A 26,053-nucleotide genomic window follows, 5' to 3' on the forward strand; every position below is an offset into this window, starting at 1 on the left:
ATTCCAACCTTACATACATGGGCAGAAGGTTCATTTTGCAAAATCCGTGCCTCCTGGAATTCGTCTTCGGTGTTGCTCATCTTAGTGCTCCTCGGGGTCACCAATGAAGGGTTAGGGGTGACGTGGTGTCACCTCCGGTGTGGGAAGGTGTGAATGATGATGATGTGAAGGGTGAGTGCGGCGACAGGTGAAATGAGGCACAGTTATATTCACAGCACAGTTTATTATCACTCACAGTCCACAACAAATAATAAGAAGGAGAGTACAACACTGAGAAGAAGAATACAAGTAGGAGAAAGAGAAATGCACAAATTCGGATAACAAAGTAACAAGTTGCGTAATAGAAAGCGTGGTATGTCGCGGGCGCTGCGGAACTCCACTGTCGTTTCGCGCGTATGCAAAACCGGTCAGTGACCCCCGCTCAGCTGTGCGTTGCAATTCGAATTTGCCAATCAGAGGTCAACAAATAGACGTGACGACGACCACTCGTCATGCACCCGTGTTTATGTGTGAGTGTTGTAGTATGCGTGTTATGTATGTGTATGTGTGACTGTACAGTATTTTGGGGAATATGTAGGAGGTCACCTACAGCTACAAAGAAAGACCAAAAAAAGTATGGAATGACTGTGTGAAAAAGGATATGCGTAGGAAGGGGTGAGACTCGGATATGACGGCTGATAGAGATGTATGGAGGAGTAGTACTTACTGTCCAACCCTCGATAGGGATAAGGGCAGGTTAATGATGATGATATTAAGAGATTAAATTCAATTTTCAGCAAATTTTATGATTCAGATGGAAGAGATCGTTATGCGCCCAGTTCTACCTGCAATAAAATTACGACAAACATTAAAAACGAAAAATTTAAAAGACCCTTCAAAATAAAAGATTTAGATAAACTCCAAGAGCCAAATAGTCAAAACACTAATATTCAACCAACTCCAGTATTAGACCATTCAAAATTGATGGCAAAAATTTTTGAAAGTATAAAAGATAGCACAGAGACAAATAAAAATGAACCCGTAGCAAATAAGTTAATAGATGATCCTGATATTGAATTTACAGGACATAAAAATTTCGATGATTTAGAATCACCTGATTTAGAATCGCCTATCGACTGTGAAAGTCCTAGTTTTGACAAAATAGAATTTTTCAATAATGATTTGGATATTAGCCAATCTATGTTGGATCCAAAATCACTCCTAGAAAGTTTGGCACAAAATGACATAATTTTACCACCGCTACAATTTCGCGATGAACCGAAACGGGACAGTACCATTTTTGATACAATAAATCTCGATGATCCCTTTGAAAAAGATGATAATACATCGTCAACTGCCAGTGAAATTGAAACCTGGACAATGTCAAATGATGATGAAACGTGGTCCAATATTTGCAAATCAGCTACCGCAGAGCAAAATATCCCGTCAACCCCTACTTGCTATCTCCAAACTACACCTTCAAGAAAGTTGAAACTAAATCAATTTAAATATTCACGGAAAAAAATATTCGAAGTTCAAAAGTAACCTATTTATATGCTGTTATTTCAATAAATGTCTGTTAAATGTTTTTTTTTATTATTTAAAAGATCGTGTGTAAATGTTTCCAATTTTCTAGTAAAAGAACTGCGCAAATCACATTGGGTATATAATAATAGGATCTGCTTCACACATGCAAACCGTAGTGCTGAACTGCAAGCATCAATTTTATTTAATTATGTTATCTTTGATTTCATATGTTAAATAAACGATGGATAAGTCGCTGCTAAATAACAACTTTGCTTTGTTCTGAATTAAAAATGTCCGTTGAAGTTACTGTGTCGGATAAGTACGCGTCTATAGGCCTACGCCGGACGCACCGTACGCATGGATTTGCTTTGTTTTTCGATGCGGGCGAGGTGGATGACAACCGCAGCGCTATGTCCAATCATACAAAGCATACTAAAATCCGTTACGGGCCGTGTGTGCGGTGTGTCCGACGTGGGTCCATGGACGTAAACCTTAGTTCTACGTCTTTTGACGTAGACAGATAAACCAATAGCTTTGCTGTATACGCCTTTTATATTAATTGGAGTTTCCAACTCTGCTATCGTCACCGACAAAATGGCGAAAATCAAATAAGCACAAAATGTCACTGCTTTTACCCTATCCAGTACAATATAGAGATAAATGTTTGGTCTACATTTTCATGTCTATGTCCATCTACGTCTACTAGACTGTACTTACCATACTCTTTGGTCTGAAATTAGTTACTCTATAGATTTTGTTCATAAAATCCTTTGCAGTGCATAAAATTAATTTAAGATTTTTTCTGGATATCTATCCACTTGTACGGCTAATAACTAATTTTTTTAATTTCTTGGTGATATTGTAAAGTGTGTTATTACTTCCAAAAGTGTATGTGATCGATATTTTCTCGTAGTGTGATAGAGGTAGAGGATATACGCTTATTAACAAAAGTTTAATTAAATCGCAATCTTGGAGAGGTATTACAAAATGGTAGGTACTAGAATTTTTTATCTTATAAAGATCACTTAATTGAATGAAAGAACGATTTATAACAGATAAGTCGAGAAATTGTTAATATTGTAAGTCTTTGGCAAGATTTGCCGGCATGTAGCCATTTTGCGGGTAATGGCCGGTGCGGCGCCATGTCATTTACCCAATCACATGTTTTACTTTCGTGAAATTATTTTCTCGTTAAAGTACCTTTTGTTAAGCAAATAAATATTAAAAGTAAGTTCATTGTAGCAATGTTACTTAAAACACTATCGCAGTTTATAAATAATTTTTTACTTTGTTTAAATCAATACAATTATTTTAATAACATTAAAGCTTAACATTATTTTTGTTGAACTCAATAAGTTATACAAAATTACCATAAATTATCAGTTAATTCATTGATAAAAAATGAAGCCGGCAAACAGTAATACAAAAATAAGGATTAAGTTACAGTACAGTATTGATTATATACAGTGTGATAGTCATTGATTAGGCTGTTGTATGCAATAGATGGACGGTGGAGTGGTGCACCCTCAGTCGGGGGGTATGCACCCAGGTGTACTGCACGGCATGCCGATGCACGGAGCCGGCCCAGACGGCGAGCACGTGCCTCACGGGCCACGCCGACGATTTCAGAATCGTCCCAAGCAACCCAACAATTTGGAACGTCTGCCTTTGGATGAGGCTGCTAAAAGGGTTTGTTTAATAATTTATAACTTCATCATAGGTACAAGAGAAAGTGGTCTATCTGATATTAATAGAGTGGGAATTTACACATTGTAAACTAATATTATAAGAATCCAATAGTAAAAAATAAAACCGATGCAATCAGTATCGGAGTGATCATACATAACATTAGTGGTGTTCTCAAAATATAAATAACTTAACATTATCAAAATCAAAAATGCTTTAACTATATCTTAATTTTACACTTATTTTGCTAGGAAATGGAAGCTCTTCCTATGAAAACTCCTGTTTCTGTCTTACAAGAATTATTAGCTCGCCGTGGAACTGTGCCAAAGTATGAGCTGGTACAGATTGAGGGAATGATCCATGAGCCTACTTTCCGCTACCGTGTAACTGTTGCTGATTTAGTCGGTAAGAAAGTTTTTCTCCAATATGCTTAAATTCTAAGGAATATGTGACCAAACTTTCTTTCCTCTAAACTTACCACAAAAGTACTTTAGTACACTTTTGACACCCTCGAAATAGCGTCTATAACGAGAAATTCAAGCTATTTATATTTACAGCTATGGGAACAGGGAGATCTAAGAAAGAAGCGAAACACTCAGCAGCTAAGGCTTTGCTGGACCGTCTCACTGGTGCAGCCCCTCCTGAACCACCAACTAATGGAAATGTGCCTGAACCGTAAGTATAACAATTAATCTATGGCATTAAAATCTATGAGAAATGCTTTTTCAATTTCATTAGTTAAGATTTTTATATATCATATATAGTCCAATTAGATTTAACTGAACATACTGGTCATGATATAAATATGGTGAACCAATCTTCACCCTTTGTTAGTTGGAGAGTCAAGAAGCAAAAGAAGATACTGGTCACAAATGAAATGTAATCAAAACACCAAAACAAAGTAAAATCAATACTTCAAGTGAAATTATTTGTGTTTTTCTCTTAGTGGTGCAGCGGTGTCATTGTTTGAGGACAAGCTTATGGGCAATCCTGTGGGCTGGTTGCAGGAGCTCTGCATGTCTCGCTTCTGGCCACCCCCTTCCTATCATGCTGAGAATGATGATAATGTTAATAGGCGTGAGTATTTTTTAATACTGTATTAGCTTTAATGTTTGTCTGTATGAAATCTTTGTGCAAAAATAAAGTATAAATAAAAATTTTTTAAACCTTGACAAAGGTAAAAAGTTTAAACTTTTAGTATTTAGTTATTTTGAATGTTTTGCGATTTATTTTTTATCTTTAACATATATAGTCCCACTGACTTGCTTTGCAAGTTCACTTTCACATGAAGAACTTGTAGCATTCCATCAAGTAAAAATAATTAGATTAAAAAAAAGTGCTACTTATTTATTTTGATTATTAATTACATAATTAATTCAGGTCTGCCTCATGAGCGTCAGTTCACTATCGTCTGTACGCTGTTGAAGCGTCGCGAGGTGGGTACGGGCAAGTCCAAGAAATTGGCGAAGCGCCAAGCCGCTTACAAGATGTGGCAGGCGCTGAAGGATAACCCTCCGGAATCCTTCCAGAATGAGGAAGAGGTAATTTAAATAATTTGTACTCATATAGCATTTGCTTATCATTTTTAATACTGTTCATGCCACTATGTTTTTTCTTATAGTGTAAACTCTGAGTGGTGGCACTAAAGTTGTTAAGACTCTTGTTTGAATTATTTAAACAAAGTGACAACAGGTGTTCCATGGATAGGGTTAAATGAAATTGTTTTAGAAATAAAGGATTCTTTTATAATTTCTACAATATGATCAATTGTGTTGCATAAACTGAGAAGAAATAATATTTCTCATCTGCCATTTTGTATTGTGTGTTATTACTAATATGTATTTACTAAAACAACTTCCCTTCTAATAAATAAGAATAACATTTAAGTGATAATCAATTTTTTGTGTTGTTCACTAATTTACAGAAATATCAAGTTAATACTATTCAATTTTTATAAAATTAGGAACGAAATAATTTAGCAGCGAAATAAATATATAAAGTTTCAAATTGCAACATAGATTTGTTTTCGAGTAAATGTATAATTTTATATGCAGTTCTTTCATACCATTACAACTCAGTGTATTATACCGTGAGCCAAAAACATTCACATAAAAATATGTTATTTTGTTTTTTTGTTTATAATCATTACATGTTACATCAATACAAGTTTCGAAAGAAATCCTAATTTTCGAACTTGTAAACATTTAATTTTTTAATATTGAAGCGAACTGGGACCGAACAAGTCCTGTGTCTTGATATGTGTATTGTCACATGTCATCTCAAACAATGTGAGAGAGATGATGGTGTGTTTTTAAAAGTGTTACAGAAGTTAAAATGGACAGCAATGTTTCATGGTTTTAAAATTCTGTAGGAATCGAGAGGTTCTGATGAACTTGGCCAGGTGTTTTACTATCTTTCATACGGATTGCGATAGATTTTGTTAAAATATTAAAATTGGTGTTGTGTTCTAGGGTGTCGCGTCGCGCTATGCCGATTTGAAAGATAGTAAAATCTCCACACTCACAACAAGTCACAGCCACAAGGTGTCGCAGTTCCACAAACATCTTAAGCAATCTATCGGCCCTAACCTGGCCAAGTTGCAGGTATGATGAATACACATTCAATCGCAAATGTTTGATTTACAACTTATTATCGATTTTATATCAAAACCGACTGACTCTTCGGATCCCTTTGATAAGTTTATAAGATTTTTTGAGGTTAAAAAACAACATAATAAAATATAGAAAGCTTAATTTCCAATGTATTCAATAGTTTTTTTTTAAAAAAGAACCAAAAAAACTAATTAAAAAATTATCTGGCCATTTCTCTCAATGTACTTAGGTATTCATATTAAGAATTATACATAATAACATATACCTCTGATTAACATTTTCTGGTCTATATTATGGGTCAGTCGGGTAAATACAACTAAAAGACTATAAATGTGTGTTAGAATGTGTTTTAGATGTGATTAGATGCATGATTTGTTTAGTTATTGTTTGTTTCAATGTGATACAATGATTTAATAATGTATTTTATCTCATTTACACAATTCTACTTTACAATGATTATCGACTTTTATGAGTATACTGCAAGTTCTATGTGTTATTAATTATCTCTTTCCCTAAATTTTGTATAATTGTATAATTTTTTAATTATACTTACTATTGAATGTTGTTGTAGCTACTTATATAAAATACGTATTAATTGTGATTTGACATGCATGTTAACTCTGTCCCTAACCTGCATGCTATTTAAATAACACCAACACTCAGAACCAAAATTGCCACTAAAGCGTTTATCTTCTACTTAAAATCTCTGTGATATTCAGTCACTATTTGTGTTTATGCTGGCGCTTATAGAATTTAATTAATGAAAATAATTAAATAACTAATCTATTTACAGATCACTCCATTGAATAACAAGGATTTCAACTTTGTCCAATTTCTGCAAGAGATAGCTTCCGAGCAAGCATTTGAAGTGACATATGTTGATATTGAAGAGAAGTCTATGACGGGCCGTTCTCAATGCCTCGTGCAGTTGTCTACTTTACCGGTGGCTGTTTGCTATGGATCTGGCTTGACCAGCAAGGACGCTCAGTCCTCGGCTGCCCAGAACGCTCTGGAGTATCTGAAAATTATGACGAAGAAGTGAGATTTCTCGAACGTGCGACATCCGTTTCTCATTTCTAAGTGGCAACCAGTGCTTCTCTGAGTGAATTTATTTTTGAACACTCGATAGCAATTATATGCTCCCAGTTAAATGTTTAAATATATAAATAGGCCCATTCATATGAATTTGAAGACTATGTCTTATGTTTTTTAATTGAAAACTAAATGTAGACATTTACTGGCAAATAAGATTTAATTCTAAATAAATAATGCAAGTATAATCAATCAGTAACAGCGGGACTGTATACAAATGTCTATATGTATATTTTAATTTATTTTGGCCTGTCTATGTGTATAAATGTTTGATGTATTAGTTTTGAGCAATATTTTGTAGAGAACACGGTGCCACTGCGATGTTTATCTCGTGATGTCGCCGGGACTGAAGCTGTATCTTCACTACTCCCATACGACCGGGCTTCACTTCGGGCTATGCTGTATAACTGGCATATTTGCAGTGTATATATGTGTAGCAACTTTCAAATGTATTCTTAGTATATCGTATGTATAATTAATGTTTTCATGTATTTTCAATTCTATAACTGACATTTACAAATGTATTCTTTTTATATCATTTGTATATTTAGTGATTGCGTGTATTTACATTTGTATATCTTATATGCAAATTGGTATATTCGTAATGTAGTTTAAGTAAATAACCAGTCAAAATTATTTATTTATTAGGATATAGAGAATGAACTTGAATTGTACATTTTATTTAAAAGTAAAATTATTTTATTATAAAAATCATGAACTCAATATTAGAATACATATACACATTATTACCGTACAATGAATTCTTTTTAAATGTAATATATTTTTAAAATAAAAAAACTGATTTCCTCTAATGCCATATGCGATGATTATACATATTTTTTTATCATTTTTTAAATGAATTTGGCATTACTCAAATTTTAAAATAACTTTATTATTCTCTTGTTATATTGAGATTACTTACGAGACATAATTAATTTCGCATAATTTAGCAAAAAACTGTCTAGTTCCAAAGGATATGAAAGCACTTCAATGTTTTGTTGGAAACATATACTTCTATGTATGTTCCACACAGAAGACAGGCGTGAAGTGGAAGCAATTCCGCGTTTCGTCTGATGAGTGTGCGTCCCGGAGGCCTAATTTAGTCCTCTTTCCCTTCTCACCTTTTTCTTATAAGGAAAGGATGGGAAGCGGAAGTGGACTTTCCGGATGAGAAGATACATGGAAAGGGAATATACTTTCTTTCTGTGCATCTTCTCCTCCGTCGATTAAAGGTAAGCAACGCATATGCAATTGCTTGTCTATGGTCAATGGTCACTTCGCTATTTCAGCGATTTCAGGTGGCCGCTCGTTCGTTTGCCACCTTATGATATAAAAAAAATGTTTTCAACAAAATATCGACTGGAAACAATGAAATTAGTAATAATTAAGTATATGTTATATTGCTTATATAATAATATGTTGCCTTGTGTTTTATTAGAGTATTTATTTTGTTTACGTTCACTGCCAATGTGCGAGTAAATAGCATAGCCCGTAAACTTTGAAACAAAGTATGGAGTGGTCATATAATAAAATACAAGCTATACTTTGCATAGAATTAGTGTAATTTTCCCAGCGTGGAAATTACTCAATAAATTATTACAAGAAAATGTAAAAAAAATATATAAAATGTATTTAAGGTAAAAAAAAAATTACAAAAAAAATATATGTGTGGATTATTTCCAGTTTAATATTCAGCATTATTTAGCATGTTTTTGCATTCATAAATAATAATAAAAAAAAAGTATAAAATAATTATCTACTTATCCAAATTCTAAATATTAGCTTTTAATGTGTATTTATAATGGTATAGCATAAATGTTGTTTTAGTTGTTGCAGTGGCGATGTACCGCGTCCTTTAGTTCCGTGCGGTGCGTTGATGATGTCTAACATGCTGAGCATTAAACGGAAACATCGCCTTCCAGCGCCGGCAGTCGGGCCGACGGAATTATTTCATTTTTAGCCAGTCAAAGTGGGTTTTCTTTTATATACATGATTGAAAACTTTGCAGGGAAGTCGACAACATTGAGTGGAGTACATTACTGGTGTTAAAGTTTGCGATGTTAGGATCCCTTGCCTGTGAAAATGGGCATTATTTTAATGCAAAGTATAGAGGTTGTAACATTTTGTAGCCGGTGCATAGTAGTCGTGCGGCGTTACCTAGCGACGGCTGTGCACTAACCCAGTTTCTTTTAAATTGAATGGTGTGAGCTCATCCCGCCGCCGCGCCGTCGCGCCGCCATCTCCGCACTGTTCAAATTAGAAAAGACTTACGGAGATAAGGAAAGGAGTTCCGTTCAACCAAGACCAACTAAATGAAATTATAACGTCCGACAAAAGAGACATCGGAGTTCGCGTTTTATGTTTGTGTTTAGTCAGTCTTGGTTTTTACATAATAAATAATATTAATATCGTTCGTCGTAGTCGACGGTTTTTTTTTTCAAATATCGCTCTTGCTAGTTGTAATTTTAATAATTAAAATGTAATGAAATAATGGACGACATTTTGCTCGCACATATTGTTTTTAGCTCATATAATAAAGTTTGATGTTTGCTTGAATAATTTGTTTTTTTTACTCGCACTTTACCCCAGTTTTTGTAGTGCCAGTTTCTATTGGTCAATAAACAAAATACAATCAAATCGTATCTTTTTATAAAGTATCGAAGTTTATACGAAACTCTTAAAATACTATTGACATCATGAAGTGTTGAAATTAAAGCATATCAAAGTAACTCTTCAGGTCACTTGGTTTTCTGATCTCTTCAAATCAATAATCATTCATTGTTTCTATCAATTTGAACTAAAATAATAAGATATAATGACGCAGAAGAAAGCGTCTGAAAAGAAAGAAATAATGCTTTATTATACCTGAGATCTGCTGAGGAAATATAGACAAATCTTGAGGAAAACCGAGCGCTCGATTTTGAGAAACACTTCATTATTTTATGTGAAACGGGGTGACTTATAGCTAACCAATGGCACGTGACTGGATCCAAACTTTATTATCCACTTTGGAAAAAGTGTGAAGGACGATCCCGAGTGATGAAAATGTTCCTAATAATCTTAAAGTGAGGATTATTTTATATCACGTCTATGGCCTCGAGGCCTCGAAAGGGTTAAACATTTATGTAGAAAAATGGCGCGTATTGTACTTACATAATACATTAGTGTTGCGTCCAATGAAATGCAATCAAACAACACTATTAAGATGTTTTTGTTAGAAATTACCGAAGAAAGATGTTGAACCTGTAAAAAAATTATTAAAGCCTTAGCTTTTGATACATACATTGGTTGTTAACGTTAATATTCTATATAAATACCTCCATGTACCAACGGACATCATGAACCTCAGTCGGAATGTCGAGCACAGCTTGTCTAATTTTACGAACCTGCAAGATATATTTTTTAATTCAATAAAGTATTTTTTTTTTCTTATAAAAATCACTCTTACCTTCATCTTCAAAGCGTGTCCGGATGATGCCATAAGGAATACCTTTATTAAATGAAAAGTAATCCAAAAAGAATGATTAAATATTTCGTAAACAGTTGCACATTTTTCGACGACTAATCGTTGATACATATTTAATGCCTCATTGACAATGCCATAGAAGGATTGAAAAAAGCACACTAATAAAGGATATTGAAATATTTGATTAATTTCAGTTTTAGCATCAAAAACTTTGTTATACAACAGTTCTATTTGCTTAACTGTTAGCGTTTGCGTTTTCATTTGAACAAAACACTTATCTTCATTTATTTTATTGTGTAATTGTGTAATTTGCTTCTCAAGGTTTGCGAGCAAAATGACTAACAACATTATTGTTACGTAATAAAAAAGGACCATAATGAATTGTAAAGTCTGTGCCGAATTAAAAGAGATGTACATTAAAATCATCCTCCATAAACGATCTCCTTGTAAGAAATTAAGACAGCACTGCATTAAAACTATAAGAAATAAACATTTAACTAATAAATTAACTTTGTAATAAACACGTCTAAGATCACCAAAATTTTTATAACGTTTTGATAAATCATTCCAAGTTGACATTATTGTATTTAACATTTTCACATATTTGTGTCGATTTACAAACGCATTCACATATGTGACTATGATAAAAAATATCACAATAACTAGTTCTATAAAATAATTTATTTTAGTCAGTAAAACGTCTATAATAGGGCTTGAGTCAGAACTAAAAAACATTTCTCTAATATGCAATACTAAAAACACATTTATGGTTAAAACCATACTAACACCATATATGCTGTTAACATATATTGATTTACGTATAATTGTATATTTTTGTTTATTTTGGTGTAATTTAACACTATACGGAAACAGTCCTAGGAAAGTTATCACAGAATAAATTGGTTTAAAAATATCATTAATAGATAAATTAACATTTACTTTTGGTAATGGATTTAAACAACTCTTCAAATTATTTAACATTTTAAATGCAGTATAATGTGGATTGAAATGGTCGTACCAAGTTGTAGATTAAAATAGAAATCAACTTTAGTTTTTCCATTAGCAATATTACAATGCAATAATATTGCTAATGGTATGTGAGAACGTTTATCGGTAAACTGAAATTAGATTTCCATTTATTATTCATATATTCAGTAACTAAATTATAACTTAATTTCTTTAGAATGTTTGCAAATAAATAAATTGCTATGGCATGCTTCTTTTAGCTACAGCATGTTTCAATTATGAATGTGCGCGTAAAGCATAGTTGGCTTATATGCAAACTTCTTAATTCAATTTATAAAGAAGTTTTAATGACATCATCAAACATCTTCTTTGAATAAATAATCTGTCATAAATTATAAACATAAAAAAATTATAATGGACATCTAAATTAAGCAAGTATTTAAAAAAATATCAAAAAATTACAAAAAAAATGTATCGCCTGAGAACTTTATTTAACTTTTTACAAATTGATGTCAGACGGAAGTCGAAAATTGCGAATTTGTCGCAAAAAATCGATAGCAATAATGTATATCGAAAGTACAGCACGTGTCCGGCTGGCATGAAGGTCACTATTTGTGGAGCAGCCGGGAACACAGGTAAGAACATAATATTTTTTTATTTATACGTTCCTATAAAGCTATTCTCCACACTGAGAGGAATAAAAACTTACTGTAACAGATCGTTATCAGCTCAAAGTTAGGACCCAAAGACACTAAGATCAGTATAACATTTTTGGGTTTAGTTGTTTTGTTATTCTTAGTTTTACACTTTCCTCGCAACAAATCTAATACCATCAATAGAAAAAACAAATCTAAAAGTTATCCGTTATTTTTATAAATTCTATGAAACAAATTAATTCCTTAAAAAGAAAGCAAACACCACATTTATTACGAAATTACATATATGAAAGCGTTAGAAGAACTTTTGTTAACTATGTGTAAAAATAAAGTCACCACCCGTACCACAGTGAATTGAAAATAGCATAATAAATTACTTTTTATTTTTATTTTCAGGTCAGCCATTAGCATTGCTATTAAAACAAAGTCCGTTACTCGATGAAATAGCTCTATATGACATTTGCCCCACTTGCGGGTACGGCATGGAGTTAAGTCATGTTGACACCAAATGCAAGATCTCATCGTTTTCTGGACGCCATATGCTTTGCGATGCGCTAAAGGTAAAGAGTATATTAATTGTAAAATAATATAGGACAACGAAACATAGATTTGCCAATCAGACTTGACGTCAAATACTCATGGTTTTTATAAAAAAAATATTTATAGACAACTTTAATTTAGAGCATAATTTGGTAGTCCATAAAATAACGTGTACTAATTATTACAGGACGCCAAAGTAGTAGTCATTGTGGCTCGTGATGAAGAAGACAGTTTTGAAAAAAGCGCGCCAATAATCACCGAAATCGCTCTGCAGATTTGCAACACATGTCCTGACGTAAGAGCTCATTCAAATCCTTATCTGTTCTTGATTTCACAAATAAATATAACTTCGATCAATTTAAACGTTTTACAGACCTTTACCATAGTCGGTACGGAGCCTGTGGAAAGTATGGTGCCTTTAGTCAGCGAAATACAAAGACTTCGAAACGTGTACAACCCTCGCAAGCTGCTCGGTTGTGTTGAGCTCCATTGCGTGCGCGCTAACACCGTGCTAGCGGACTTCCTGCGCGTGCCGCCAGAGAGCGTGCGCGTGCCCGTCATTGGTGGCGCCACGCCTAACACCATGGTGCCGGTGCTCTCCAGTGCAGTACATCCCGGAACATTGACGCAGGAACATGTGGGTTCACATATTGTTATATAGAAGATGGCACTCAGAGCTTACAGCTGTGATTTTATGGCTCTGTCCTGTCAGCTAGTGTAAACACTGTACATCTAAATCCAGACCTTAAAAAAGGAGGCAAATAAGCAGCCCTTTTATAACCAAAATGACTTGAAACCTTGCCTTTAAATTTGCCAAATACACTGCAGGAATTTCAGTGCAGTAGTGTGGTGAAGATGAACTATTCGTGTTGTTGTCCAGGTGGAGTGCGTGACATCTTGTATAATGGGTGGCACGGAGGCGGTATGCGCTGCTAAGGGCTGTAGGCACGCAACGGCGAGCCTAGCGGGCGCATACGCCCTCGCTCGCAACACGCTCAACGTGGTGAAAGGCTTGCAGGGCGGCAAGGTGGAGCAGTGTGCATACGTCGACTGTCTGGGCACTTGCGCTCCTAACTGTCAGTTTTTCGCCAGTGAAGTAAGTTGGGGAATTTATCTTTTTGCTGACAATATGTTTTACTGGTTTTGTAAGGAAACCGTAAAAACATCTATATAACCAACAGGTACCGTGTAAAAGTTTTTATTTTTTTGGAGCCTAATTAAAAATAATTTTTTTTTCCTTTGCAGGTTATTCTTGGTTCGACGGGAATAGAGAAAAACTTGGGAATTCCAGAGTTGACTAAATTCGAAAATTGTCTTCTTTGCAAATGTCTTCCTTACGTGCAAAATGAAATAGCTAGAGCTATTTGGCTGGTAAGTAAATTACATGCTGATAAAAGCTCTTTAAATCTACAATACATTCCAATTCTTATAGCGTGTAACTGAGATGAGTACGTTAATTAGATCTGCATGTGTGATTTTCGTATTTGTGTATGTATCAGGTATACACGATGTGCCAGCAATGCACGTGCTACTGTTCACCTTCACCCAGCGAGTGTTATGTACCGCCGTGCCTGCCCTGCGCTCCGCCTACCAACTGGACATGCGAGTGCCCCGACTCCTGCCGCGACGAATACCTCGCCTCGGTGAGACACACATAAAAACTATATCATAATACCCTACAACTTAGGACATATGTGACAAGATGGTAGCATATCTACTACACACTTATGTTTTAGAACACATGACCTTACAAATCTTATTAGGACCTCTGAATTGTTTTAAGACCGTGTTCAATTACCAACATGAACCACTGACAGTAATCAGCTAAACACACCCTATGATTAAATCCTTTAACATATTCATGGCTATCGCCATGAGAAATGAGATTATACCTAATCTCATTGTTTGGTACAGATTTGTCGCGAGATGACGTGTCGTTGCGGCACCACGGAGTTGTGTTGGAAGCCGCGCGAGTTCGACTTCTACACGGACCGCGCGACTAAGGGCCGGCAGCGGATGATGGAACACAGCGCCGCTTGCAACGATTGCCGAATGCCGAAGAGCGTGCGCATCGAACAGGAGATACGAAACCGAGCCAAGACACCAAGATGCAACTGAATTAGAACAAAAATGTTTAAAAAAAGGCTGTTTTAAACCGTGGTTTCTAAGGATGCTGGGGCGGGGAATCTGTGTTTTAAGATCCGGCCCTGAGGTCATCAGTTAGGGGTCATATCCGAGCGGATTTTCTTTAACCAGGAAAACATAACAAATTTTTTGGAGCCGTAGACAGACTACAAATACGGCATAATATAGTAAATACGATGCACACTAAAATATGAGTACACAAAAGTTTTATAAAGCTCTTGACATTTGACACTTTTAAATTACTTTTGCATATTTTTGAATTGTTTGATATTTTGAATATAATAAAATATATTTTTAAAATTATATTAATTTGGAATAAATAATTGTCTAATTAAATTCTACATCTCCTAATAAAATTAAGATTGCCACATGATTTATACAAATTGTTCAGATTGTATGAATTAGGGTACGATACTATTGGAACAAATTATATTGTGGTCGTAGTTATTTTATTATTGTGTAACTAACGTAATCCAAAGTGCAAAAGTATAAAAAGTGTTAACTTGTAACAATTCATGTGCAATATAATAAAATTACAAAAATTTAACACGAATTTAAATTTTTCTTTTATTGGTTAAATTATTACATAAATGAAACAGATATTCTCATAAAACAAATGTAAAACTTTTGGTATAAAATTCAAAGAACACAAACGATAAAACGACTATTTAAATTATTCGAATTCATGAAAATCCTATGAATGTCAACTAATGTTTAAATTAATTTTGGGTTTTAAGAATGCGCATCTTCACTGAAGCACTCTTCAGAACTTGCTTGCATTTCTCCTAAAAAATAAAATAAGTTCCATAAATATAAGTTTTTTAGTTAGATATTAAAAAGATCATAACCTACAATTTAACCGAGTTTTCTAAACCAAAGATAAGAAGAATCAAGTCATTCTCAAGATTGTACTATCTTGAGAATCAAATCTTACTAAAACGCATTTTACATATGATGAAAATTATTTGAAATCCAACCATCTAAGATATGTAATTTAGAAATGATAGATTAAAATAATAAGTAAATATGTGGATCTCAAACTAATCTAATATTAATAATCACCATTTGGGTCGCTGTGTATTTCTCTCATTTCAATGTTCACCGATGGCCTTGAACATCGTTTCTATAAATTAAAAAAAATAGTTATATAGTGCTTATGACCATTATGAACATTAGCTAATTATAACACTAGCAGTCGCCCACGACCATCAATGCAGACACACCAATTTTTTAAACTGTATAGATAGATTAGTGATTATTACAATTGGGACATCCTGTATCTTGTTTTTAATTTTAATCAAAGAAAAAAAAATTACCCTGACGACTAAGCTAATGCCTGAAATTGGTCCTTGGTCTCGTATGTTGCAAGACATTGATGATTTCTGCAAATATAGATACTTTCATTATGGCATATTTCGATTGCTTTAAAAATATGTTATTAGTTCTGAATGAAAAAAATGCATACATAAACGTTTATTAAAATTATTTACAAACCTTTGGTAGACTAATGCAGATGCCAGATGGTCGCTCGAGGCAAGTGGCTGGCTTGCAAGGTCCAACTGAAGCTTTTTCATCTAACGAGTAATAACAGCGGCTACTCATCGGTGTAATCTATAACAATTAAGTACAATAGTACCATATATCCCCATTGACCATCAGCCTTCATCATCAGAATTCATTCATCAGATTTTCGCAATAATATGTCACCAAATCAAGTCAAGATGGTTGACATTTCTCTCGTAAAATGCAGACGGACGGTAAAAACATGGTGAAACAAACCTGGGTCAGTGACTTCTGCCCTAATCTTTAAAATAACTACATCGTTTGTCACGCTGTTTCATCACGGTATTTTATCTGTCAACTTTTCCTACACTTATAACTATCTATGGGCCTAGTAGGAATATTAGTGACAATCGCGATCGTGTATTATTGATAAAATTTGTATTAAAATTAGTGCGCTCCTATCGAGCGTAAAGTACACCAAAAATCTTATACTAATTTTGACATAATTGACGATGACAATACGAAGGCGATTGTTGCAAATATTCGTGCAACCCACTGATCGGAATTGGGTTAAATAAAAGAGCATTGTATTAGTAATTTTATATACACAACTAGAGTACACGCAAAATGTTCTTTAACTTATTTTTCATTACCGTACGCTGGCAACCGCCAATGCATAGTCTTTCATACATAAATAGCCGGTACAATTTACTGAAATCTTATAAAGCTCGCAAAACGTGGAAAAAACTTGATAAGCAATGAGTAATTCGCGGCGGCGGCAATTATTATTGGGTAGTATGCGTTGTAAACAATTTATTTCCTAGAGTGGTCTATATGCCGGACACGTAGTTCTCGACGGAGACGTCGTCCTCCGAGGGCGCCTCGTAGGGTACGCCGCAACAGAAGAAGGTGCGAACGCTGCGGCTGACGCGGCTCGCGCGCGTCTCCCGCGGCAGCCCGCCCGCCTGCTCCTCCTCCAAATACGACTATAAAGCAAACAACATTATGACAGAATGATAATGCGTCTAACTTAACTATACTACTAAACATGGACAGACAAGCAAGGGCGGGCTGCCTCGCTAAACTAGATCGAAACTGTTTTATACCGAGCGTACTTTTGTTTTAATTGAAGTTATATTTTGTAACTGCGATTGAACAAAACCTAGTAAAATATATTAATAACCGATGTCGTTTTCGTATCAATTATCTGAAAAGAATCGCGATCGTCTATAATAGGGTATAATAAATTCCGCCTTGACACGGAACAGCCACCACTCATCAAACATTACAAAATCACTCACCCAATCGGACTGTTTCTTGTCAATATCAGCTTTAGGCTGCTCTGTTATCTCTTCCTTTATGCACTCCTCGTTAACCATTACAGTAACCGGCTCCTCCGGCTTTGTGTCCGGCGGTTGTGACTCCTCGGGCTGTGACTCTGGCGGTTGTGCCGCCGACTCCTTCGCGGCGATCGATGGAGTAGATTGTGGAGTCACGGCCCCGGCAACCGTTCCACTAGCTTTTGTATCTAATTCTATCTGAAAACAATTTTACATTTCAAATGCATTGTCAATTTTACATTGTTTTTGTGTTTCTGCTATTTTGTACTTTAAATTTTTGCTTCATCTTTCTTCATGAACATAAAAGACCCAGACCTGTAAAAACCCGATTTCATTGAAATGGGTAATTAAAACATTCCAAAGGACACACGACAGGAATCATGTCATATTGCATTACGCTGAGGATAGCTTTTCACGCCATACTCTACATTTGATACTATTGAATATACAGGATGTTCTACCTTATTTTCCACATTGACGGCCGTTAACGCTATCGTCTCAAACTGTATGTTCTCAGGCGGATCATGCTTGTTGTGGCTCGAAGACAACTTTTTCGTCAACATCTGTTTTTGTTTATCGTACGACACTACACAAACAAAAAGCTTCTTGAAATGTTATATATTTAAATCACACTATTGTTCGTCACACACGGTTTTGAAAATAGAAACTTATTCGTAAACATTAAAGTAGAAAAATTATCAAGAAATAACTGATCATAACACCAGAGCAGGCAGCGACTATTACATTTATGACATGGTTTGGACTTCTAATATAAATAATAGCTTGAACAAGTGTTGTATCTCACTTTTGGTCTAGTAAACGAAACGCGCAGTCAACTTTTTTAACCTAAAAAGTATAGAAGGAAATCAGAGATTATTACCGACGTCCTGTCCCTTTTGATCTTTTTGTTCCTTTTCCTCCTTGTTATCCGGGTCGGTACTACCGTTGGCCTCTTGACATATATCTTTCAATTCCTCACCTACGGCTGAAACAAATTAAACATATTTTATAGGGCAAACAATAACTTCTATATTTATTTCTTTATTGTGAATGGACCAGACACAATGTTCCCGGAATGGGCGGTTGATGGAGTATACAGTTGGATACATATATAAGTTTATATATACATAAGAGATTAATCTAGAACCTTATAGGTGAACCATCAGGTAAATATCATTTGATGTTTGGCACGATTTGTTCGGTATACTTACTACCAGCGGTGGATGGTTGATTGTTGATAAAAATGCTAGTAAATACAAAATATTAAGTACAGAAATTGTTTATTTGATATATTAATTTATTAGTTTTATGACACTTTCCTTCTTTCAAAGATTACAATATTCCCATATTCCATATGGGAAAGTTCCGTTTTGTATAAAAATGTAACCAAAATTTCGGGTCTACAAAAGTAGGTAGCTTGAACTATTGATAGCAACGATTGAACCAATAGGCCTATAGGTTCTAACACTCCAAATGATAACAAAAAAAGGAGAAGAGCGTTTGAGCGTTGACAGTAAAACGTAAGATGTTGACAGGTTAACTAGAATATATGAAAATCCTTACACGGCACTCCGAATGCGCGCGATCGTTTATGATGTAACTCTGATGCGTCCTGCTGTAGCTCGGTGGCTCGGAAAGACTGTTTCTGTCTGCTGCCTTGTGTCTGATCTACCACTAGTACAGAGGGACCCCCTAGCGCTGGGGGGTTGTTCTTTTTGTCTTGCTCGGACATACCAGCAAAAACTAATTCATCTAGAACTACAGGAAACCTTTTTCTTCACACGTTTAGTGTCAAAAAAAGATACAATACTCACGAAATTACAAATGTTAAAACGTCACGCTTTATAATTTTGACAGTAAACTTTTTTGTTTTAACATAACTTCTTCTATTTTCGAAATGAGATGTTGCTAATAAGTATCTAGTTAATTCTAGGAATCATATATTTTTTAAAAATTATGAAAATTATAGCGTGTAATATTTTTAGTTAACTAAGTTGAAATAATCGTAACATAAATTAAAAATTCGTTTGATTACAAGATAACAGTTGAATTTGGTAAATCAATACTTCTTTGTATTACGCTCATAAATTAAATAAAGAATAAAGACGTCATTCTGGCATACATATCTGGCAAAACATAAAATTTTTACAACTTAAAAATTCTTTAGTGTGTTTTCTATATAATTTATCAAATTATTAAGTATGCTGGTAAAGAAAAAGAATAAAATGTGATGGAAAATAAACAGCTTCCATCTCTAAAGAAATCATTGCTTAATAAAGAAGAGAAGATTATTAGGAATATTGATTACGAAAATTCTTCTGTCGCAAAAATATCAGACGATTCACCAAAAAGTCATTTGTATTTAGGTAGGTAACAATTACATAGTTAAGTAAATTACATCTCTTAGAAGTTGAAGAAGAATAGAAAGAAAAGATTCATATCTAGATTAAGTAGTAATTATGATATTAATTTTTAGTGTATTTTGATTTTGCTATACTTTGACATTTATATCTCTTTTTTTAACATCTTTTGCATGTCCAAATGTTAGGTCTTAAATTATTTCTGTAACCTTTTTATAATATGAATAACTATAAACAGTGATTCGAACAATATTTTTGTGAGTTAATAATTGTGAAATAATAAATTAATTTATTTTAGATGTAGAAATAATTCAAGATAGTCCTTTCGATCAAGAACCGACACAAAAAGTATTGGTTTCCATAAAGCCGAGGGCACCTGGTATTAAAACTCTATATTTAGCTGAAAAAGATAGATTTAGTACAAAAAAGGTAAAATCAATATGTTTATATTATTCTTAATTAAAAATTTGATAACTTTAAAAATTATTTAATAACAGCGTTCGCATAAAACTGGGTCAAGACTAGCAATTGGTGATCATTTGTCTTTTCCTACTCGTAAGTACTATTTGTTCTTTTGTTAAAATATATTGTAAAATATAGGATTTTATTTTACATATTTTTTGTTTAAGGTTGCGGTACAGATAAATGTCAAATTGATAATTCAAATACCACCGAAGATTTTAAAAGTGATATTTTAATAAACAAGGATAGTTTCTCGCAGGCATATCTAACAGAAGATATCAGTGATAATTCCTCTACTGTTTCGAAATGTTTAAATTCTGATAATTTAAGTGAAAAAGATTGCAAATTATATTATAGAAAAAACAGATCCACCGAAAAATGTTATGTCTACGCCCAGCCTCAACTAATTATGAACCTTCCTAAGGTTAATGAAACGGCAGAAGTTCAAGTAAAAAACGGTAAAACTGACGCGGCTACGGCAACGAAATCAAATTCCGACGATACATTGATTTCTGGTCGTATCGTTAAGAAATTAATAAGAAAAATAAATAACTTAGAACGTAAACTTTTAATACAAGAAATGGTATTAAGATCTATCGAAAATAATGTACCCACATCGTCATCGGATGAAGAATGCAAAGGACATGTAAGAACTTCCCTGAATAGCCATCCCGGGTGCAGTTATATAGAGCAATACAGTCATGTTCCTGAAACATCTGCTTTCCAAAGATACGCACAACAATCCACATCTGTGTCTGCAAGCAAGGCCACGCATATGGGCAAAGATCTGAAGGAGCAATATGGTCGGGATTTCACAACGTACGACGGCATAACTGCTCGCGGTAGGCGACAAAGCTCTTCCGTGCCGGGCAAAAGAGATGATATTCCAAAAATAGCTGCAGAAAGAGTTCATAAGATCCGTCATAAATTAAATCCCGTACGAGATTATCGGCTGATGGATACGGTTCATTATTTAGCTCAAGGCGAGTTCGCTCCACGCGACGATGGTATAAAATTAACACCTTCCCGGGAAGCGGTGTTGAGTGACATTATTTGGGAAGATGTTTGTAGAACGCATTGGCCGAATGCACGTCTAGCTCGTCGTCAATGCGAACGCACTTCGGATCGATACAGCAGCCGATTTGAATTGCAACGACTTATCGATAATCTTCTTCGTGAACGAGTAGCGCACGTCGAAAGAAGGCGTCGACGACATTACAGAATAGTCAAACTGAACCATCGACACGAAAGCTGCAGACCGGTCGGTAAAACTGGTGATATCATTGTCGCGAGTCACAAAAGTAAACAGTCTAATGAAGATGGAGAAATACCAGTAATGAATAAGAACGTGGCAAGTGCAGTTCTGACGAACCACAAACACGAAGATCACAATGCTAGAAGAACCTATAGAAGTCATGACCGCCTCACTTATCCTTGGTTACGAAAAAAGAAATGTAGACAAGATGACAGCTCGCCCGGTCCAAGTTCTGCCGTATATCATTCCACCAGTAAGAGCCCTACATATTGTTATCAAGCATCTAACGCTATAAAAATAAACTGTGCAGGGACACCTGAGAAAATTGCAAAAGATACGACCAGTACAAGCAATTCTTCTGATACTAAAAATATGAAACCACCTCGGCTGTTGGCCAAAAAAGATTCTTTGCGGCGCAAATTTTCGGCAAGAAGTAAACCAAATCTGGAGCATTACATATTATTACCAACATTGGTGGTGCGAACGCCTTCTAATGTGAAACGACAAAAGAAATTTAATGAGTTATACCATCGCGTTTTAAATGGGCACCTTAATAATGGTATCAAATTTTCTTTCTATTATTTTAACAAAAGTCAGATACAATTCTATTCAGTTATTTTTATGATATCCTCAAATCTGTTAGATTTATTTTGCATGACCATATTATTGAATAGTTAAAATCAACAATCTTATGATGTTATTCAATATGCTTTTGGAAGCTATATGTGTTTTCTTTTAATACATGTTTATGTTAATTCAGAACTTTCTATTTTAGAGCAAAACAGTGCCGCGGCCTCCGAATATTCTAGAAACCGCAGACCCAACCCAAGCAGAAGAGATATTGGACTAAACATCAATATAACTGTAACTGACAGCGAAGAAAATTTAAGTAGAAAATTATCATAACTCGGCGGCCATATTTAATTGGATGTCCATTTGTTTTATTCAAAACATTCACATTAATTAAAATATTTGTTTAATTTGGAAATAAACACATTTGTTCTTAAAAATAGTACGTATTTTATTGAACAATTTACAGTTGTTGTGTCCAACATTTTTCAGGACTGTTTAAATGAATAACTGAGTTTTCACTGTAGTGAAACTTGCTTAACACTTTTATCCTTCTCAATTAATCTTACTAATATTATAAATGCGAGTGTTTAGATGGATGGATGGATGATTGTTAGAAGGTACCTCCAGAACGGCTAAATGGATTTCGCTAAAATTTGGGTACTAAGTTTTTGTAATTCCGTGCGGATGGAGTCGCATGCGATAACTAGTTAATACATATTGCCATCCCTTTAATTCTCTTTACTAGGCACATACAATACGTATGAATACAATGTCAGTAGTGGATTTCTAAGGTAATTATGGCCTCGTATATTGAAATCGTTATTACCTTCCGATACATTTTCCACGTGTCGATACCGACATTTCATTCAACGTATACATTTTTCATGTAAAAGTTGCTGAGTCACGAACAACGGTGCCGACAAGTCTGTTGCTTTACAGTTATTTATTTTCTTTAGTATGTTTTTATGGCCGAAGGTTAAAATATAAAATAAATCAAGCATCTAATAACATTGCCCAAAATTTTCATTCATGTATTTTTGTACAATAAACTAACTGAATTCCGCGAATCCGTCCGTCCCTAGCCTATGTGTTCCTCCAGACTGTGTTCCACATCTACGCCAAATTTCAGCGAGATATGTATGGAGCCGTTATGGAAATACCTTCTTACATCCGTCTATCCATTCATCCGTCCATACCTCCAAATATGAGCTTTTATAATATTAGTTGGATGATAATGAAAGATAATGGAGGCGATAGCATAAAAACTTTTGTAGAGAATGAGTAAATAAGAAAAAAATTGTGCATGTAGGATCTAACTGGACAACATCGTTTGAGTAACAAAGAAAAGTTAATTTAAATACACGTTATTCTTTGACATTATTAAAACAATAGTATCACATTGGGATGGACCTTTATACATAAATATAAATATTTAACAGGTTCGTCGTTACATGCCATGGAATCCTCCATGGAGGATATTGTGATGTAAAAATTAATTTGAATACTCGTATATTTTAAGTATATTTTTCCTTCGCAACTTGTTGTCAACGTTGTACATGTCGAACTGTAGGGTACATATGAAAACGAAGTAGTAAGGTACTTCGTTAGTGACTACTCATATCAGATATCGCTTAAGTTATCGAGCTAAACACGTGTTTTTGGTATAAATTAAGCTATACCTAGTTAAGTAAAGTTTCGTTAAGTATTTTGTAAATAGTGTTTAAAAGGTGGAATTCTTTTTCTGCATTATTAAGTAGAAAATGTTACTTTCAATTGTATTGAGCAAAACGGTGTCAGTGGAACGTTTGCTGTAAATATTTCATAAGGCGTTTTTCGATTGCCTCGTGTCTGAAAAATCGATGGACTCCTTATGTACGTGAAGCGATGAATAAATTATAAATGTCTAATAAAATTTTATAGAATACATATACACAAAATCGATAATCTTTTTAAATAAGTATTAACATCATAGGCAACGAACTTCCTGCGATGTGGCAATCTTAATTGTTTTGTTAATATGATTTTCTTAATATCGTTTAAACCTATTTTACATTTATTAACTTAAAGAATTAAAAAGTAAAATTGTATTGAAAAGATATGGATGATGAGAAGAAAAAAATAATGGAAAGAAAAAAGAAGAATGGGCTTTACATCCATTACAGTTATCCAAAAGGTGAGTGTATTTATTTCTACACATAATTACACGTTTAATGACCATCTAAGATTAACCTAATTTATTAGTCACCGATACTGAATAAATAAATAAAACGTTATGTTGATAGACATGGTTCAATACACCAAGAAAAAAAATTGTAATGTGTAGTAAGGAATTGTGCAAGCATGTCGGACATCGCCTGTCAACGGTCGCGTGCCGTCTGACCCCTTTCTCCCCATCCTCCCTCATGGCGTCCGAGCTTGTGTCTGTTATGTCGTGATGGCCGCTCCTTTATTTATGCAATTTATTTGAATTACCTACATTACAAATGTTTATACAATGATATAACTTTTTGTATAATGCAACATGCTATTAATATATGCAATTAACTCTCTTTTTAAAACTATCTTCAACGTACTTACGTAGCCAGCCAATTCTGTGTAATATGTATAAATTGATTTGGCTCATCGGGAGGAAGATTTCTTTTTTATCCATAGCCAAATCAATTGCCAGGTACTATAGTAATCTATAATCATATAACATCAGAAAAGTTGCTTTCTCGTTTATAATTTTTTGTATTAACGGTAAAATGTCAATAGGTTAACCCCTATGAATGACGATAACAATTATCTATTATTCTATTTTAAAATAATTTACCGCAGTACGAACCAGTATTATAGCTCGCCCATATTTGCACGCTACTTATCTGTTTGTAACAGACACAGAGCTTGAATATCGCAGACATGTTTTACTGTGAAAATGTGCAATATATCTAAAACGTACCGTCTCTGTCTTTTCAAAGGTAATGAGCGAGAAGATAATATGCTTTTTAAACGTATTACAGTGTAGAAAAGCCGCAGTTGTTGAGACATGAGGTAAGCGATATGGTTGTTAATGACCCGCATTTTAGATAGGCAAGAATATGGGCGCATAATTGTGGAAAAAATTAAATGACATATTTAAAGTCTTTTACCGTGAATAACAAATATTTAATGCTTTTTATAGACAAAACTTCTAGTGTCTTTTTCTCTATAATAAGCATAAACAAAAAGGTTATATGGTTTTGTCGTCATCAAGATACTTAGAGCATTCTCTTTGAAATAAGTACAGACAACAAAATATAACTATTCTTTCTATACCAAGTATCATACTTTTATGGGTATTTCAAGTTGGTTGAATCCATAGAATCAATTGGGCTAATGGGAAAACTCCCACTAGGCCATCGGTAGGCTGTACGACCCAACGTGAAACACACTGTTTTAAAGGCACGTATATTAACTACGTGATGGCAGTGAGATTTCACGGTAATGTCATGTTTCGTGTAATAAAGCTCTTTCACATTAAATAGTATCCTGCATACGATGTCGATTTGACGATAATTGATGGTGCGATGACCATCGACATAGCGGTCGTTCACACTCCCACCACCCAACACCCTCACAACAGAGTCTGTACAAACAAACAAGTTGTGTACATGTTTACAACAATGTATTTACTTTGTTGCAAGTGAATATGGATTTCGAATGCTACGACACTTTTATTTACATTTGTCATCCCTATCATTATCTTTGGAAAAAATAAAGACAACAGTATGTCATGTCCTTTTCTTGTGTATGTTTTAAATAAATAATTTAACAATAGGATTTAATTATTTAACAGTGGTAGAGCCCGCTTTAACGTCTTCGCACGAATTCGCCCGGCTCGCCCGGTGAAATACCACGACCACACAGAAGACA

The 26,053-nt window shown here is 34.3% G+C and overlaps 6 protein-coding genes across 9 annotated transcripts in view; 4 read left to right on the forward strand and 2 right to left on the reverse strand.

Moving 5' to 3' along the window:
• Positions 1–1,547, forward strand: part of LOC106115502 (uncharacterized) — a 1,833-nt gene extending 286 nt beyond the window's left edge. The window contains exon 2 of the mRNA XM_013308916.1: positions 777–1,547. Coding sequence (XP_013164370.1) covers positions 964–1,524 — 561 coding nt within the window. The 5' untranslated portion in view covers positions 777–963 and the 3' untranslated portion in view covers positions 1,525–1,547. The remainder of the gene's footprint in view (positions 1–776) is intronic.
• A 693-nt stretch (positions 1,548–2,240) lies between these two features.
• Loqs (loquacious) lies at positions 2,241–7,548 on the forward strand. 3 transcript variants are annotated; one of them, XM_013308913.1, is made up of 8 exons: positions 2,241–2,496; positions 3,010–3,195; positions 3,444–3,597; positions 3,750–3,867; positions 4,139–4,269; positions 4,573–4,733; positions 5,664–5,795; positions 6,598–7,546. In XM_013308913.1, exons 1-8 carry the CDS (start codon positions 2,494–2,496, stop codon positions 6,844–6,846), a joined length of 1,134 nt encoding a protein of 377 aa, XP_013164367.1. In that variant the 5' UTR covers positions 2,241–2,493; the 3' UTR covers positions 6,847–7,546. The 3 variants fall into 3 exon arrangements, with proteins under 3 accessions (XP_013164367.1, XP_013164369.1, XP_013164368.1); XM_013308914.1 differs by lacking the exon at positions 2,241–2,496 and adding an exon at positions 2,622–2,733 and having other exon boundaries at positions 6,598–7,547; XM_013308915.1 differs by lacking the exon at positions 5,664–5,795 and having other exon boundaries at positions 6,598–7,548.
• Positions 7,549–10,201: 2,653 nt separating this feature from the next.
• Gr68 (gustatory receptor 68) lies at positions 10,202–11,343 on the reverse strand. The gene is made up of 2 exons (XM_013308768.1): positions 10,345–11,343; positions 10,202–10,282 (listed from the first exon to the last, which is right to left on the reverse strand). Exons 1-2 carry the CDS (start codon positions 11,341–11,343, stop codon positions 10,202–10,204), a joined length of 1,080 nt encoding a protein of 359 aa, XP_013164222.1.
• Positions 11,344–11,759: 416 nt separating this feature from the next.
• LOC106115441 (malate dehydrogenase, mitochondrial) lies at positions 11,760–14,942 on the forward strand. The gene is made up of 8 exons (XM_013308796.1): positions 11,760–11,963; positions 12,381–12,544; positions 12,712–12,819; positions 12,898–13,161; positions 13,405–13,620; positions 13,770–13,895; positions 14,024–14,167; positions 14,439–14,942. The coding sequence occupies exons 1-8, from the start codon at positions 11,798–11,800 to the stop codon at positions 14,640–14,642; spliced, it is 1,392 nt and encodes a 463-aa protein (XP_013164250.1). The 5' UTR covers positions 11,760–11,797; the 3' UTR covers positions 14,643–14,942.
• A 369-nt stretch (positions 14,943–15,311) lies between these two features.
• On the reverse strand, positions 15,312–19,380 carry LOC106115446 (uncharacterized). Of its 2 annotated transcripts, XM_013308801.1 has the most exons (8): positions 19,076–19,380; positions 18,393–18,497; positions 17,974–18,098; positions 17,474–17,710; positions 16,164–16,280; positions 15,986–16,051; positions 15,732–15,792; positions 15,312–15,454 (listed from the first exon to the last, which is right to left on the reverse strand). In XM_013308801.1, the coding sequence occupies exons 1-8, from the start codon at positions 19,242–19,244 to the stop codon at positions 15,402–15,404; spliced, it is 933 nt and encodes a 310-aa protein (XP_013164255.1). In that variant the 5' UTR covers positions 19,245–19,380; the 3' UTR covers positions 15,312–15,401. The 2 variants fall into 2 exon arrangements, with proteins under 2 accessions (XP_013164255.1, XP_013164256.1); XM_013308802.1 differs by lacking the exons at positions 15,312–15,454; positions 15,732–15,792; positions 15,986–16,051; positions 16,164–16,280 and adding an exon at positions 16,765–17,158.
• A 261-nt stretch (positions 19,381–19,641) lies between these two features.
• LOC106115538 (uncharacterized) lies at positions 19,642–22,601 on the forward strand. The gene is made up of 5 exons (XM_013308967.1): positions 19,642–19,878; positions 20,171–20,301; positions 20,370–20,427; positions 20,502–22,148; positions 22,365–22,601. The coding sequence occupies exons 1-5, from the start codon at positions 19,743–19,745 to the stop codon at positions 22,493–22,495; spliced, it is 2,103 nt and encodes a 700-aa protein (XP_013164421.1). The 5' UTR covers positions 19,642–19,742; the 3' UTR covers positions 22,496–22,601.
• The last annotated feature ends 3,452 nt before the right edge of the window (positions 22,602–26,053 follow it).

The sequence above is a fragment of the Papilio xuthus genome, unplaced genomic scaffold (assembly GCF_000836235.2).
Source record: "Papilio xuthus unplaced genomic scaffold, Pxut_1.1 DF827789.1, whole genome shotgun sequence".
Classification (NCBI taxonomy): domain Eukaryota; kingdom Metazoa; phylum Arthropoda; class Insecta; order Lepidoptera; family Papilionidae; genus Papilio; species Papilio xuthus.